The sequence below is a fragment of the Halictus rubicundus genome, chromosome 2, assembly GCF_050948215.1.
Source record: "Halictus rubicundus isolate RS-2024b chromosome 2, iyHalRubi1_principal, whole genome shotgun sequence".
Taxonomy (NCBI): Eukaryota; Metazoa; Arthropoda; class Insecta; order Hymenoptera; family Halictidae; genus Halictus; species Halictus rubicundus.
In genome coordinates, this window is record NC_135150.1 from 10,461,887 (window position 1) to 10,476,908 (window position 15,022).

Consider the following 15,022-nt stretch of genomic DNA (forward strand, 5'->3'; position numbering starts at 1 on the left):
TCCAAGCTCGACCTCGTCGGCTCCTCGATTCCAACTTCGTACGTTTCCGCCGCTTTTCGGTTCGCGCGGCAATATGGCGTCTTCTTGCCTCGCGTTTCGAAATCTTTGCTCGCTGCTTACGTTCCCGCGTTACATGTTTTTCTCTCTCGTAATTATCGATATTTGTACACACAGCTAACGGAAGCACAAATTAAAGACATGTTAAATTGCTGAGTCCTCTTACGTATGGATCAATAATTCGGCTGCATCTGACAAATTACTATTGGGCGTTCGTTTCTGCGTATGCGGTTAACAAAAGCGAAACGATCGTTCGAAAAGGTTATAATTAAATCTTAGAAATACAAGATTAATTCATATGAGCGTTATCGCATCGTGACGGTTTTTGGAAATTCTACCACGCGAGTTGCATCATCAAAAGCATCGAAATCACTGTGACTCGGCATGTCAGGTCAGCAAACGATTTAATGGCTCTTGGAAATAATAGTAGCGAACATTAAGTGTCGGTAACAAACGTGGTCGGAACATATTTTGAGGCATTGAAATCTCTGCAATATCTACCACGCATCAATCGTGGCAAATAGCAAGAAAGAAATCGTTGCTTCGAATCTCATCTCGATTTTCTCGCCCAACAGTGAAAATTGCGTACAGTTAATTTAGGCTGATTCATAACCGGAAGAACACGCATTTTCCGGTAACATGCAGCAATGTAGCATGCGCACGCGTTAAATCATTAACTCTTTCTTGAACGCGATCCACCGTAAATATATAATTCATAGATACGGTTCCGTTGAATGCCGAGGCGAAGCAACTGTTAGGGCGTGGCTAAGATCGTTTTGCAGAGGCATCTACATTATCGACTAAGGGTATTGATACCCATTCAAAAGATCTTCTTACATATATAAGAATATTTACCGTAAATACGACAAGTGGAAGTATTCGCAACGATGATTCGATGCAAAATTCTCAACAAATGGAAAGTACAAACTTACGCACGAACTATACATGCAAATATAAGTTGTAAGCTCGTCTCTAAACACTAAGGAAAATATTCGTTGTTCGGTTCGTGTTTCTCGCCATCTGGCGGAATCGGATGACACGATGATTTTTTGGATTGCGATTCGACCCTCTAGTCGAGTCGTGGTCGTCGGTTTCATCGGCAGAGTCAAACATGGTTCGAAGATGGCGATACGGGGGTAGGGTTGAGTGGACGCTTCGCGAGCCAGCTTCTTCCTCGTCGTGATAGCTGAAATTCCGAGCCATTTCGTTTCTGGTGAGTAGAAATATCGTCGATGTGCGCTACTCTACAGAAAACACGTCCTCGTTCGGTGCTCGAGCCGGACAAGGAGTCTCGGACTGGCGGGAAATTCGCACTACTCGACCGATGAAATCTCGCGATGCTCACGAGCCATCTCTTTCGAGACTGGGAAGTTCAATGCGCACATGTCGTATGTCGTGTCTCCTTTCGTTGCGTCTCGTCTCGTCGTGTTTCGTCGTGTCTCGTCGCGTCTCGCCGCGATAAAACCCGATTACAAGCGCCATAGAGAGCGTGTGCGGTGTACAGTGGCGAGCATATAAATAGGGAAATGTGAAGTCGTCGATTTACTTTCGTGTTATAATACAAATTTTCATTTCAACGGATTTTTCAGAGATGCTACGTTAAACTACATTTGTTAAGCGTTCTAATTCGCATGATGTTTATTCCTTTGATGTACAGTCTCATGTGTGTGTCAAATGTTTAAAAATTACGAGTGTTTTTCGCGAACATATAAATAGGGAAAATGTATTTTACAATTTCCCGTATATTTTGTTCATAAAGAATATTAAAAAAAAATAAATATTAGGATTTTGCCACAAACTTTTAGTATTTTGTCGGCCCGCCTCCGTTTTAATAACTTCGGCACATGTGTGTGCCATGGCGTCGATTAATCTCATACATCTATTTAATGATATTTTCTTCCATGCTTCCCAGTTACATCACATAATTTATTTAAACCGGATGATCTTCCTTATTTTACTTCTTATTCTACATCGGCCATTGCACAACATTAATATTATACTGCTGTAGGTAAATTGTTGTTTGCAAGAATCGTTTAACATATCGACATAAATATGTTGATTCGTAATGCCATTTATGTGATAAATTGGACCCGGATCGTGTACAGTCATTCCTGGCCACACCATAATGAAGTTACCGATTCCTTTATGAGTGGCTTTAATGCATTTTCCATTAAATTCTTCTCCAATTCACCGAAGAACATACATTCTCCCATTCGAACCAGAACAATTAAATTTTAATTCGTCAATAGAAGTAACTTTCGACCATTGTTGTTTTGACTAGTCAAGATGACGTTTTGCAAATTTCAATTTTGCTTTACGATTCCATAATACGTTACGAGTCGTCGCCTGACTACATGTATAAATATTGTCAACTCACTTAGCCAGTCAATTGCGGAATTTCATTTTAAAAATTTCTCACGAGATGCGGCATTAAAATTAAGCAATGACGCTTATAAAACTTAACTATTCATTGTTGAAAATGTTATTGTTACTAAAAACTTAAAAACTGTCGAAAAATAATAAAATTCATAAACAAGAAAAATTAAAGGAAAAAATAATTTTAAGAAATTCAGTTGATTTCAGTGTGGTATTTTTCAAAGCAAGATAAAAAATAATCAACTTAGCTTGTAAATAGTAGTACATTCTACGAGCAATATCCAATGTACCAAAGAAGATAATCAAATTTGAAAAAAGAAAATACATAGCAGTTTTATTGATAATATAAAGGAAGCATACCACCAAATGACATTTTTATTGAAATTTCCAGTTTTCATAGTAAGTGGAAATTTTTTATTTTACGCGACGAGTATACACGTCAACCGCACCGCAATAGAGCTTCGGATCGACGTGTATACACGTCGAACGCAGTTAGCTGGTTAAATTGATTCAGATACTGCTTGCCCATTGATATGCTTGCAGAAAACGCTCATTATGTTTGTATAATTGGGTAAACGCACGAGACTATACAGGGTGTCTAAAAAATGTTGTACTTCCTTGAAGGGAGTGACTTCTGAGGTCATACGAAGTAATATTTCCATTCCAAACACCACGCTCAGCGGGATCTGTACTCTGATTGGTCCGTGCTTTTCGTTAATAACTCTTTAACAAAGCCGCGGAGAACATTTTCACAAAGGAAAATTTGCTTCAAATGACCTTAGGAATCAGCCCTTTTAAGGAAGTACTGCATTATGGGACTCCTGTATATCCAAATTAATAAAAATTATGCAGTATATGTATCTCTGAAAAATCTATTCAAATTCCAATTTTTTCTATTACGTTAAAATAAATCGATGACTTCACATTTCCGTATTTATATGTTCCTCACTGTATGTACATACATGCGTGGCCGCCTGTCCCTTCCCTTGATATGAATACTGTCGCTGTGTACGGCGAACAAAAATATTTACTTAAAATAATGGTGTAGGATTTTAAGAAAAAGGAGCTGCTGTACACAATGAGACTCGAATCCATCTCCTCAGCCCTCTAGATTCGTAGATGATCAGTCCCTTGCAACAGGCCCGGAACCTTGTCACCTATCCTAATCTGCATATGTTACATTTGTTCTGGGGGTTCTGATCCTACATTCAATCATCATGCAACACATTCGTCCTGGAACGTCCGCCACAGCGTCTTCACCTTTTCGCATAATACAGTCTCTACTCGATAAATGTCCCAAATATCTAGCCTATACTTGTCTCAGAACTATCCTCACTACCACTGGGTATATCCCGTGGGGGGCCGAAAAAATGCATATTTCTCATAGAAAATTCAATAGTGAGACATTGTTGGAAGCAATGTTCTCAATTATTTTCAGATTTTTTTATAAAGTGAATCGTAGTGAATAAAATATCGATTTTCTTTCCTTTCCATAGGTATTAATTATGCAATATTGAACACTTCTATATTGAGACAAACAACGCACATAATTCAAAATCGTAGAATTCCGATAGTAATATTATCTGGCTGTACAGGGTGTACCAAAATGATGTGTAAAGACTATCACAGCGGAACTCTGTATCTTTGGATCGGTGGAGATCTGTCTGAAAAATGACATGCAAAATTGTCCTTGACCGGTTTTTTCAAGGTCATATTTTTTATTGTTGCATCGTAGTCTACTCATCGAGGGGATAAAAAGTCTCGAAGGAACTATAGGCCTCAAGACAACCATTCTACTAAAAAACGATTTTAATGTTTCATAAACTATTTTATTCCACATGTCTATAGGGCGTCCCAAAATGGTATAAACGTGGAGGGGATGATTCTACATGAGAAAATATAAAGTAAAATTTTTTTATTTGACTCCTACACTCGTGACTGTTCGTTTAATTTTACATAGTTTGATCGTTTTTTTTTTTTATTAGTTTCATGGAAATGTCTGTTGGTACTCTTTTGACGACACTAGTGCTATCAATTTTCTGTTTTGAAGTGAACGGGTCCAAGCCTATTCTGTTTAATTTCTTCAGAACAGACTTTATTAACTTGCTCCTTGTTTAGAAATTTCATCTCAAATATTCTATAGCATGTGTACCTGATGTCTTGAGCGCCTGTTTTCAAATTACTTATCGGTCTTGCGAGTAGCATTGTATTTTTCCTGTCAAATTAATTGCTGATTAGTTCTTTGTGCATTGATATATTCACAATTGCAGGCCCAACATGTGGTTTCAAGGTATAAGCACATTTCCTTCAATTTTTGTATCGGTTCAGGTCTTTTGCGTGAAACTGAAGCTTTTTCTTTTTCGTTTAGTGTCGGCCTTCCTTCGTCCATATTAGCGCGGATGGGACACCCTAACCCCAGGAAGTTGGGAGCATAGTTCCCAACTAGTTGTCTTGATCACATCCACCTTCTTTTTTATATTACAGAATATCTTTCTAGCAGTTGTATTTTATTATTATTATCTTGATAAATAACTTTTTAATTTTAGAGTAACCGCGGCAATTTTACACAGTCTTTCCACCTTCCTGCTGTTGGCGGCGCGACAGAGCCTGATAGATACGATCAGAATGATCTTGACCTGGCAATATTATGTGCGTGCCAGGTCCGTCCCTCATAGTATCCCAACACAGTATCAGAGGCCCCGGTCACTCACCAGCCTGGGAAGTTGTCGACGAGGGAGACTTCAAATCGGTCTAACACGTTGACTAACCGTATATTTACATCGCCTAGATTTCGCCACAACTGCTAGCGTTCTCGACGTTCTGGCGTACATTGGGAAGCAAAGAATCATCTCCATATTAATAAAATATCAGTGTTTAATCAGAAACCCTTCGATCTACCATGCCATACACAACCCTCGAGCAAGAACAGACTTAACAATCTCGTTAAAGTAGATTAAAGTAATTTTAATATTCGAACATTACAAGATTTTCACTTTGTTGCTTTACAATTTTGTTCACAACGAAAAAATAACACATATGGTCACAATGTTGTTATACTGTGTCTAGTTTACAATAGTAAAAATTTTATTTACATAATTTACATTATTTCTTAAGTAATACGTTTCAAACGAAATAATGTCTGATTTGAACGTTACTTTAATATTTGGACCGTAACTACGAGGCAAATATTTGTGTATTTCGGATTCTTTAAAACCTACAGGATCATGTCCTCTAAAAAATTTTCGCCAGGTCCAAAATTTCTACCATTGTCCTTCACATTTATTGTATGCCTGCATTTACTTTAATGCTTAAATATTGGTTCTAAGAGAATAGAATTTGATTTCGTCTGTAAAAAAAGGCATAACATTCAAATGTAGCAGTTTTGTTTGGAGTGTTCACCACGAATCTGACTCGTTATTGTATTGTACAGTTCCAATTCTCGCTGCAAATGTGTTCGCAACTCCTCGCAATCATTGCTGCCGGATCAACACTTGCAGCGTTCATCCAGCTTCCCTGTGGATCCAATTGCAATAATCTGTTTGATTAATTCGGCTTTCACTCCAGACTCGAGATTCGTAGCTGATCAGCTCCCAACAATAGCCACAGAGCCCTCCGACCTTTTTCCTAATCTCCATACGTTATATTTGGTTTGTACGGACCTCATCCCACAACACATAGTTATGTTTGTAGTAGGAGTGTGCGATTGCGCCAAATTTCATGTTCGGGTCGGGTCGGATCGGATCGGGTCGGGGTCCCCACAGATCATAAAGTTCGGGTATCTACTCGAAAAATCCTGAAAGCTTGCAATGTTCGGGCATCCGAAGTTACAGTCGGATGAAGTTTGGGGGTCCCAAAAGCTTGTAATCGCACGAATATGGCGCTTTCGCACGACCTTCCAATTATAATTTTGCATTTTCACTTTTCGGGTACCCAAACATTGCAAACTTTCGGGATCCCGACCCGACCCGAGGCTCGGGTACCCGCACACCCCTAGTTTGTAATGCACCACAATGATTACGATGGCGACGAAAAGGAAAAATAATAAAGATTTCAGTCCAACGAGTCACGGTACATCATACCGAGCTGCGCAGTGGGCTTAATCTAACGTTTATAGGAATTAAAATTTTCCCGCTCGTATTCAGAAGTGACTGTATATTGTTCAAAAGAATTATTTTTTGAAGAGTTATCCAGGGCTAAAACTTAAATACAAAAGAATGAACCTATTAAAGAAATATTTATTGAAAGATTATTTTATAATTACATGCATATGTGCACTATACACTTGGCATATAATTCATTGCAAAAGCTGAAATCGTAGATTAAAAGAAAAAATTAAGATAGATTCAGCCAAGCTATTAAGTCCAAGTCGGTAACTAAATGGATGAAAAAAAACGTGAAGTTGTATAAATTACGATTATTTTGAAGGAATTACTTACACTTAGACGCGGGTTGCTATTTTTATATTAATTTGAGAATATGAACATTTACTTTCACAATACCGTTTAAAATGATCTCATGTCAATACTTATTGAGCCAAAGTACACATAATAATATAGTAGAGACGCCAGGAACGGTTCTATTTGAACATTTTGGAAAAATCAATTTTATACAGAATAAAAACATAATTATTTTGTGCACGAAGTGAAATTAAAAATACTTTTTTTCAGAAAAGAATCATTCATGTGTTTATTGAAACAAAATTACGAAGAGCTCAAGGAACACATGATTTTATATTAATTTTAACTTAAAAAACGACTGATGTTTTCATTCTACTTTTTATTATTATTATTAATGCAATTTGAATATCAAGAAAGAGATTATTTTGCATGTTTTTATTCCGTTACGTTAAATTTACTAGTTACAATATTTTATCATTGACTGAATTTTACTACAGTCAAAAATGCTAACCAAGAGATTTTTACAATATTCTTGAAATTTTCATACCCATTGTTTCTCTATATGGGCCCGTAATTGTTCCAGCGAAGATGGCCGGAGAATGACATTTCTTATTTAATTGTCCCTTCAAGATAGCTCATATTTTTCAATCTAGAGCGTCAGACAGTTCAATATTTAACCATCCTTGCACTATTTGTTATACGTGTTTCGGATCTCAGCCTTAGTGAAAACTAATTACGTTCTCTTTGACTGGCATATTTTCAATTTTTTCTATCAATCGTGTTCGAAATATTTCTTTGTATGGCCCCTGGTTAATGCATTCTTTAACATCATACAGTGACCCAATGCCATTCCTCGTATAAAATGCTCACATCATGAGTGCACCATCATCAAAAGGTATAGCCAGATAAGATAGTCAAAAGTGCCTCCAAACCAAATTGATTTGGTCATACCGTTCGATAGAGCTCCCAAAGAAAACCCCCCGTGACAAGTTTCAAGTCGGCACCCCTATCGCAAGGGTAGTTATAGAGTGAGCACGGTTTAATGAATAATGTTCTAATTACTAAAATTTTGCCTAGATTATTATTCTAGCCTCTGTCACAATCCTAGGCGAAAAAAATTCAACGATCGGAAAATAGGAAAATTAAATATAAATACTCTAATGCACATGCTTCTTTCTAGTTTCCTACATCAGAGAAAGTATCGTATATATTAATTTATTTAAGAAAAACTTGAAGTGTCTGGTACTAGAGAAACTTCTCCCGTGCACGTAAGAAAGAATTTGGGAAGCGTTGATATTTCTACAAATGTCTTTAAAAAATGAAATCCGGCCCAGTGTGCGCCGCGAAAATGCTTGGAAACGATCGATGTCTGCGCCGACTAGCGCGGCACTGAGTGCCGGGAACGGGCTGGGTTGCGGCCTCGAGAAAATTATTGCCACGTACCGATACGATTCCCGGGGGTTTCTTTCGCGGTGAGCGCGGCCGAACGAGGGGTTAATTGATCGATGAAACGACGAGCATGACGCTCGAGCCTTCACCCACGTTTTCGTTTTTATTTATTTATTTATTTTTTTTTTTTTTTTTTTGAGAAAAAGCGTCTCGACGACGTATACGGCGTTCGCGTGCGTCGCGCGTCGACCGACCCCGCTGAAATACTGGAAACGATCGCGAGCGAGTGGCGCACATTGTCGTAGGAGACACGATAAGAGATCTTGAAAGAAATGCCATCGGTGTTTCTCGTTTCTTTCAGATGGTGGCGGGTTCTTGGCTTTTCACTAATCGAGAGGGCGATTCGCAGAGGGGGAAAGGCTAAAGCTACTAACACAGCTTACTAATTCAGGCGAGAGCGAATTCGTACACGTAGATGTCGCGTATGATTTCCGAGAAGGGACTTGGCTATGAGACCGCGATCGACCAAAAAGCGTCCACGTTCTCGGTCTCGGTCTCGGTTTCGTTCTCGCTCCCGTTCCCGAACGCAATCTAGTCAGGAAAGAAAGAGACCCTTTAAAGCGGAAATCATGACACGGTCGAGATAAGAGGGGATTGTACGATCGACTCGAAACTCGTCTCGAAAGTGGAAGCGTAGACGTAGAAGCGCGATAAGCGAGCAAATCGTATGACGAATCTCCTTGCGTCGCGTTTCATCCGTTGCATCTTGAGACGAGAAAATCCCGTTTCGGAAGAAGCTTCGCTGCGCGCAAACCGCAAGCTCGGAGATCGCGTTTTCACCGCATCGAAATTACCAAAGGGAATGCATTGCCAAAGAATCTATTGTTCGAGTCGCGAGCGAAGTCAGTGACAAAAATTCTGCCGTTGCGGTAGTTGGGTACGATAATCGGGAAGGTTCGGAATATTCGAAAAACGGTTCCGTAAGTACGAAGCTAAGCGACATCGAAGCTCGCGAGGAAAACAAGCTTGTCGGGTCGCGTGAGAGAAGCGCCGTGCGACGGGCTTGTTCGAATCGCTGCAGTGGCTGGTAACATCGATGCGTGCTGCTGGTCTGCGTCGGCGTTTTCAATCGAATTGTCGCGCGACGCGACGAACGTTGGACATTTTGTGCGAGAGCAAAACGCGATTGTAGCGGACACGGGTACTGGCGCGAGGGTCTCGATCCTCGGAGATATCGGGAAACGCGATGAAAAGTAGTTGTTAGAACCAACGAAGGGAGAAAAGGAGAAACAATGACGGCCGACGGGATAGGAGCACGAGGCCAGCGAGAGACCATCGGAAGAGAAAGACGAGAGACCGGGGCGAACCTTTGATAGAACGAAAGGGGTGTACCAAGAGGACACGCGCGAGGGTGGCGAGACGGTACGGCGAGAGGGGTAGCGAGAAGGGTAGAAAATCAGACCGATATCGACCGCGAATTGCGCTTGCGTGGAAAAAGGCGCGCAATCGCCGTCGAGGAAGCAACATACCGTCGCGAGGAAGAAGCTCTCGCAGTCGGTCGATCGTCGCGGCGACGAGCGCCGAGCTCCGAGCGTCGAGAAACTTCGTTCCGTTCAGTTTCCGTTCCATTAGGTTTCGTTTCGTTTCGTTTCGATACGACGACAATCGAGCCGAGCCGAGCCGTTTCTCGACGACCGATTCTTGTAGCGGGCGAGCACGTGCGACCACCACCCTCGAATCCGCGATCGTCTCTCCGACGAGGACGAGCAGCCGACCCTGGGAAAGAGACGTTGCGTCCTAACCTACCGAGACGCGTCCGCAGCCGACGCCGACGCCGAGCCGACACCGACGCCGATACTCTACTTCCGGTACCTTCCATCTTCCATTTCCCGGTGATTCAAACGCGTGCACGAACCGTCCGGGAATCTTAGCGCCACGTCCAAAGGGAAGATAAATGGTTTTCGATAAACGCGCGTCGATATCGTAGCCGTGAAGTCGTAGACGGACCTCTATCAAAGTCTGTCAAAGCCGACAAGGGAGCAGCGAGATGATCGACTTGATTGCTCTACCTTACGCCGGTCTACCGGAAAGCTCGAGCTGAATCACCGATTTTCTTAGCATCTCGTAAGGGGGAAAGGCGCGACATTCAGTCGCTAAACTCACGATAAATCTGCTCGAAGCGGTAAATAAGAAATCGATATCGTAAAGCCGCGGGTTCCGTAAGCATCGAATCGAGAGCGATAGACGAGCCAGTGTTACAGTCGATTGAAGAGAGAAAACGTGCGAAAGTGAGGCGGCTTTTCTGTTGAAAAGATAAGAGTCTGATAAGCGACCGTGGTCGAGTTACGGACGCGGCTATACGCGCTTTTGCCGACGACCGGCTCTCCTGTTGGTCGCTCACGGGTTTCCGTCGGTCGATGCGCGTCGTGTAAAAGATTCCATGGATTTCTCGGGGAGGTAATGGCCGAGCGATAGGCGAATGGCGATCGTCGATATGCACGAGAACGTTTCGATACGAGCGACCGGGCCTGAACCGGTGCAGGAGGAGGTTCAATTGACGGAACTGTTGCCGGTGAAACAATCGCGGATCAGGCAAAACGGATTCTTCGCGAATACCGCGATCGGTGGTGTTAGAGGCGGCGGCGATGGCGGCGAAGCTGACGGTGGCGGCTGCGAAGATGACGCGAAAACGAGCGGAGACGTTCATTTGAACGCAGACGGGGACGGGAACGGCGATGGGGACGGGAACAACGGGGACGTGGACGCGACGACGGATGCTTTGAAAGTGCTTCGGAGCTTCAACGAAAACGAACAACAGCTTCACGTGCGGAACAGCTTCTTACCTTGCGAGAGAATAGATCATCGGCGGAAACAAGAAAGCGAAAAGAGGTCCGGTCGGGTGGGAAAATCGGCAACCGATGGGAAAGGGAATGACGCGGTGGTCGGGGCTCGGAAAAAGCAGAAGGACATCGCGAGAAAGAACGATTCGGTTCTCGCGAATTCGTCGAAGAAGGGAACGGCGGTCGAGGGTTTCGAGGGTGGAGAGGGCGACTTGTTGGCGAGACGTCGAACAGTAGAAGAAAACCATGACAGAAACGAAAAGTCATTTGTATTTTCCGTGTACGGGCATGAGGAGGACGCGTATCCAACGTTCGACGAGAGCAAGGATTTCGGCGACGAAATCTATGCGTTCCGACAGGATTCGTTGGATTTGAACGTGGCGCTCGATCCGATGCGCGGCAAAGCTGCGAACCGTATCTACTCGCCGGGCACCGACGGCTCGTTGTTCGATCGCGGCTTCGATCACGGATGCGATCCGGACGGGAAAACCTCTGGTTTTAACATCGAGGCTATAATAGCGGCAAATTACTTTCTCGAGAGCGAGAATAACAACGTACTGCGATCGAGTCCGGACAAAGTCGAAGGGATTTGCGAAAGCTCGTTGATATTGGCCGATAAGATCAGAATCGACGGATCTTCGCCAGACAAGAACGAGTACGACGACGAAGACGATCAAGACGACGATGATAACAGCGTAGATCGAGATGTTACAGGGGGAAGAGGAGCGGATGGTGACGGAACATCGTCGACGAAAGATGCGGGTAACGAGAAGGGAAGAGAAGGCGGAACCGTCGCCGAAAACGAGGAGAAGAAGTACAGTTGCGTGGTGTGTGAGGCGCGATTCAAAGGCAGCGGAGGTTTACGAAACCATTACAAGATAGTGCACGGCACTGGGCCGATCTTCAAGTGCGACGAGTGCGGCAAGGAGTTCCCGTTGAAGGAGAGATTGAAGCTTCACGTAAGAACGCACACGGGGTTCAAGCCGTACAAATGTCCGGAGTGCGAGAAGAGTTTCGCGAGGGGCGGACAGCTGGCGCAGCATCGACGCAGCCACAGCCAGGTAAAGCCGTACCGTTGCGGTCTGTGCTCCGGCACGTTCACCTGCGCCGCGAATCTGGCGCTCCACGTGAAACGGCACAACGGTCAAAAGGACCACAAGTGCGAGATCTGTGGCAGAGCGTTCGTGCGGCGGGACGCGCTGAAGAAACACCTGGAATGCCTGCACAGAGACGTCAAGTCGTTCCTCTGCGTGATCTGCAACAAAACGTTCAAGGGTCATCTGCCGCAGCACATGAGGACGCACGCGCACGACCGGCCCCACGGATGCGCCACATGTGGCCAAAGATTCGCGCAAAAATCTCAGCTGACCGTGCACCAGCGCACGCACTCCGGCCAGAGGCCATTCAGGTGTTTGGTCTGCTGGCAGGCGTTCGCGCACTCGACGGCGCTCAAGCTCCACACCAGAAGGCACACCGGCGAGAGACCGTTCAAGTGCGCCGAATGCAATGCCGGCTTCACTCAGCTGCCCCACTGGAAAAAGCACATGAAGTGCATCCACGGACGGACCGAGCCGTACGCTTGCAAACGGTGCAAGAGCTTCTTCCGGATCAAGAACGATCTCGACTTCCACGAGAAGACTTGCCATCCCGAGCTGGTCTCGAGCAATGCGAGCACAACCAATTCGGCCAATGCGGACTCATTTTTTAACGAAATTGTCGAGAAACCTCCACTGCCGTCGCCACCGCCGACGACGGCGTCGACGCCTTCCAAGTATAAAACGATGTCCGTCGAGAGGATGAGACTGTTGTTAGCGGTTCTGCTCAAGAGGATCAGCAAACAAGAGAGGCTGGACGAACTCGGATTCGGCAAACGACTGATCGACGAGGTGCTCCGGGACTCTTTGCTGTCCGCGGGAAAGAACCCGGTGCCCCGGGATGGTCTTACCGAACTCGAAAGCCTCACGAAAAACCTGGAAATATTCCTGAAATGGACAGTGCCCAAGGAACATTGGGAAAATTTTTGCAAGTTGAACAAGTCCCCCGAAGACATCTTGGAAACGCTTACCGCCACCTAAACGAGAATCGGTTCGGCGGCGATCGTCGTCGAGCCGGACTAACCACAATTTCCATTCGTTTCGGTCGCCCCTACTTCTTCCTCTTCTTCTTCTTCTTCTTCTTCTTCGGACATACCCCGGAACTTGAGGCTGTCAATTCGTTTTACGTTAACCTTGCAGCATGCTAGTCCAAAGTGCAAACGCGAATAATTTATCTCCTTTGTTCGATTCGGTGCGCGTGGATCTTTTTAACCGATCGAATTTTGTTAGCGACGCGTGGTAACGCGACCAGCGTATTTTTCTTCACAGTGCCATGCGCGATTGTATCGTTATTGTATTCACCGAGTTACAAGTTACGATTCCGCAAGTTACGAGATCGAATGGTAGGCGTTGCAGAGATCAAGAGAAAGAGCTACATTTTTGGTATATAGCTGCGTTTTCGAACAGACACGGAAAGCTGTCGGAAATTTCTTGCCATATTTGTTAACCATATTATGTATGTAGAATGCATGAGAGTGTGCACGCACTTACGATGTCCTCAGAACGTCGCTGTAATTGCACGTTTTAGCGTACATTCACTTAGGTTCACGAGTTATCCTTTCTCAAAATCAAAGAGGCTATCTTATATTCTATGACGATTCGTCTATCGCGGTATATACGTATCTACATACACGAACATCGCGGAAACATATACATATATACAGGATCGCCCAAAAATGTTGTATTTCCTCGAATGAGGTGATTCCTGCAATCATTTATAATAACTTTTCCCTTTGCCAAAAACTTTCCCGCGACTCCGTTGAGGAGTTATTAACGAAAAACGCGGACCAATCAGGGCACAGCTCCCGCTGAGCGTGCTGTTGGCATTGGCCGAGTCGGAATCCGTCCGCAGTAGCCACACTCTGATTGGCCTGTGCTTTTCGTTCGTAACTCCTTGACAAGGCTGCGAAGAACATTTTTGCTAAGGGAAAAGTTATTTCAAATGACCTCAATGATCACCCCCTTCAAGAAAGTACAACATTTTTGGGACATTCTGTATATTCTTTCGGCTGAACGACATTGTCCTATATTTGTATTCGCACATATACACGACGCGCGTACGCGTGTACGCATGTACCGGTAAGTTTGAGCGCGTATTAAAATTTGTACGCGGTTCATTATTGCCGATAGTTCGTCGGTTTCTTCGATGCAACGCAATAAGGTCGTAAACGATTCTTTTATATAAAATTTCCAAATTGAAACGGTGCCGTAGCGACACCGTGGTGAAAGAAGCGAAAAAATGGTGCGGCGCACCGTCACCACGGGCACGGTGACTTCGATGCCGAAGAGTCTGAACATCCAGTAATTGATATCGTTGCTCGTTCACACTTATCGTTTCAACTGTTTGCCACGCGTTGCTCGAAAGAAGCTCGACATCGTTTAGATAGCTATGTAAGTAAATGTGAGCAGACAATAATGAGGAGGGTTACAAGATTGATATATATTAGTCATTGAAAAGAAGATATATATATATACATATACATGTATGCTTATACACATATGAATATACGTTATAAGATAACTGTGCGATGTGTTTCAGAGTGAAAAGAAAAACGACGAATATGCGTTGATGCGTTTTCTAATTGTATTGGTATTGTAACGAGGGCACATTTTCGATTTGGACATGGTGCTATTCTGTGATAAAAGCAGACGTTCTACCAAACATTGTCGAACGAATGCTTTCAACACAAAAGCACTCGATAGGTTTGAGTAGGCGAAACACGATCGAGATTCGCCAGCATCCAAAGAGTACGCAGTTCCCGTTGGCAATCAAACAAGTTTGACGATAATTCGACGAAAGATTCGACGAAGCGAAGCACTGTCGTAGGAGATGGACGACCGTTGTCGGGAACTACGCCGCGTCACCCCA

At 43.8% G+C, this 15,022-nt stretch overlaps 2 protein-coding genes across 4 annotated transcripts in view; both read left to right on the forward strand.

Moving 5' to 3' along the window:
- Window positions 1–523: 523 nt before the first annotated feature.
- LOC143365203 (tektin-3) overlaps window positions 524–15,022 on the forward strand; it is a 38,957-nt gene continuing 24,458 nt past the window's right edge. For 2 of the 3 annotated variants that reach the window (XM_076805149.1, XM_076805150.1), the window contains exon 1: window positions 526–1,270. The gene's annotated coding sequence lies outside the window, so the exon portion shown is untranslated. Of the gene's footprint in view, window positions 1,271–15,022 lie in introns of all 3 variants that reach the window. The other variant, XM_076805151.1, reaches the window with a different exon arrangement.
- Window positions 9,034–14,891, forward strand: LOC143365199 (uncharacterized). The gene is made up of 2 exons (XM_076805143.1): window positions 9,034–14,210; window positions 14,244–14,891. Exon 1 carries the CDS (start codon window positions 10,699–10,701, stop codon window positions 13,132–13,134), a length of 2,436 nt encoding a protein of 811 aa, XP_076661258.1. The 5' UTR covers window positions 9,034–10,698; the 3' UTR covers window positions 13,135–14,210; window positions 14,244–14,891.

Coding starts and splice junctions, on each gene's coding strand:
- LOC143365199 (XM_076805143.1), top strand. CDS start 10,699: ATGGCGATCGTCGATATGCACGAGAACGTTTCGATACGAGCGACCGGG.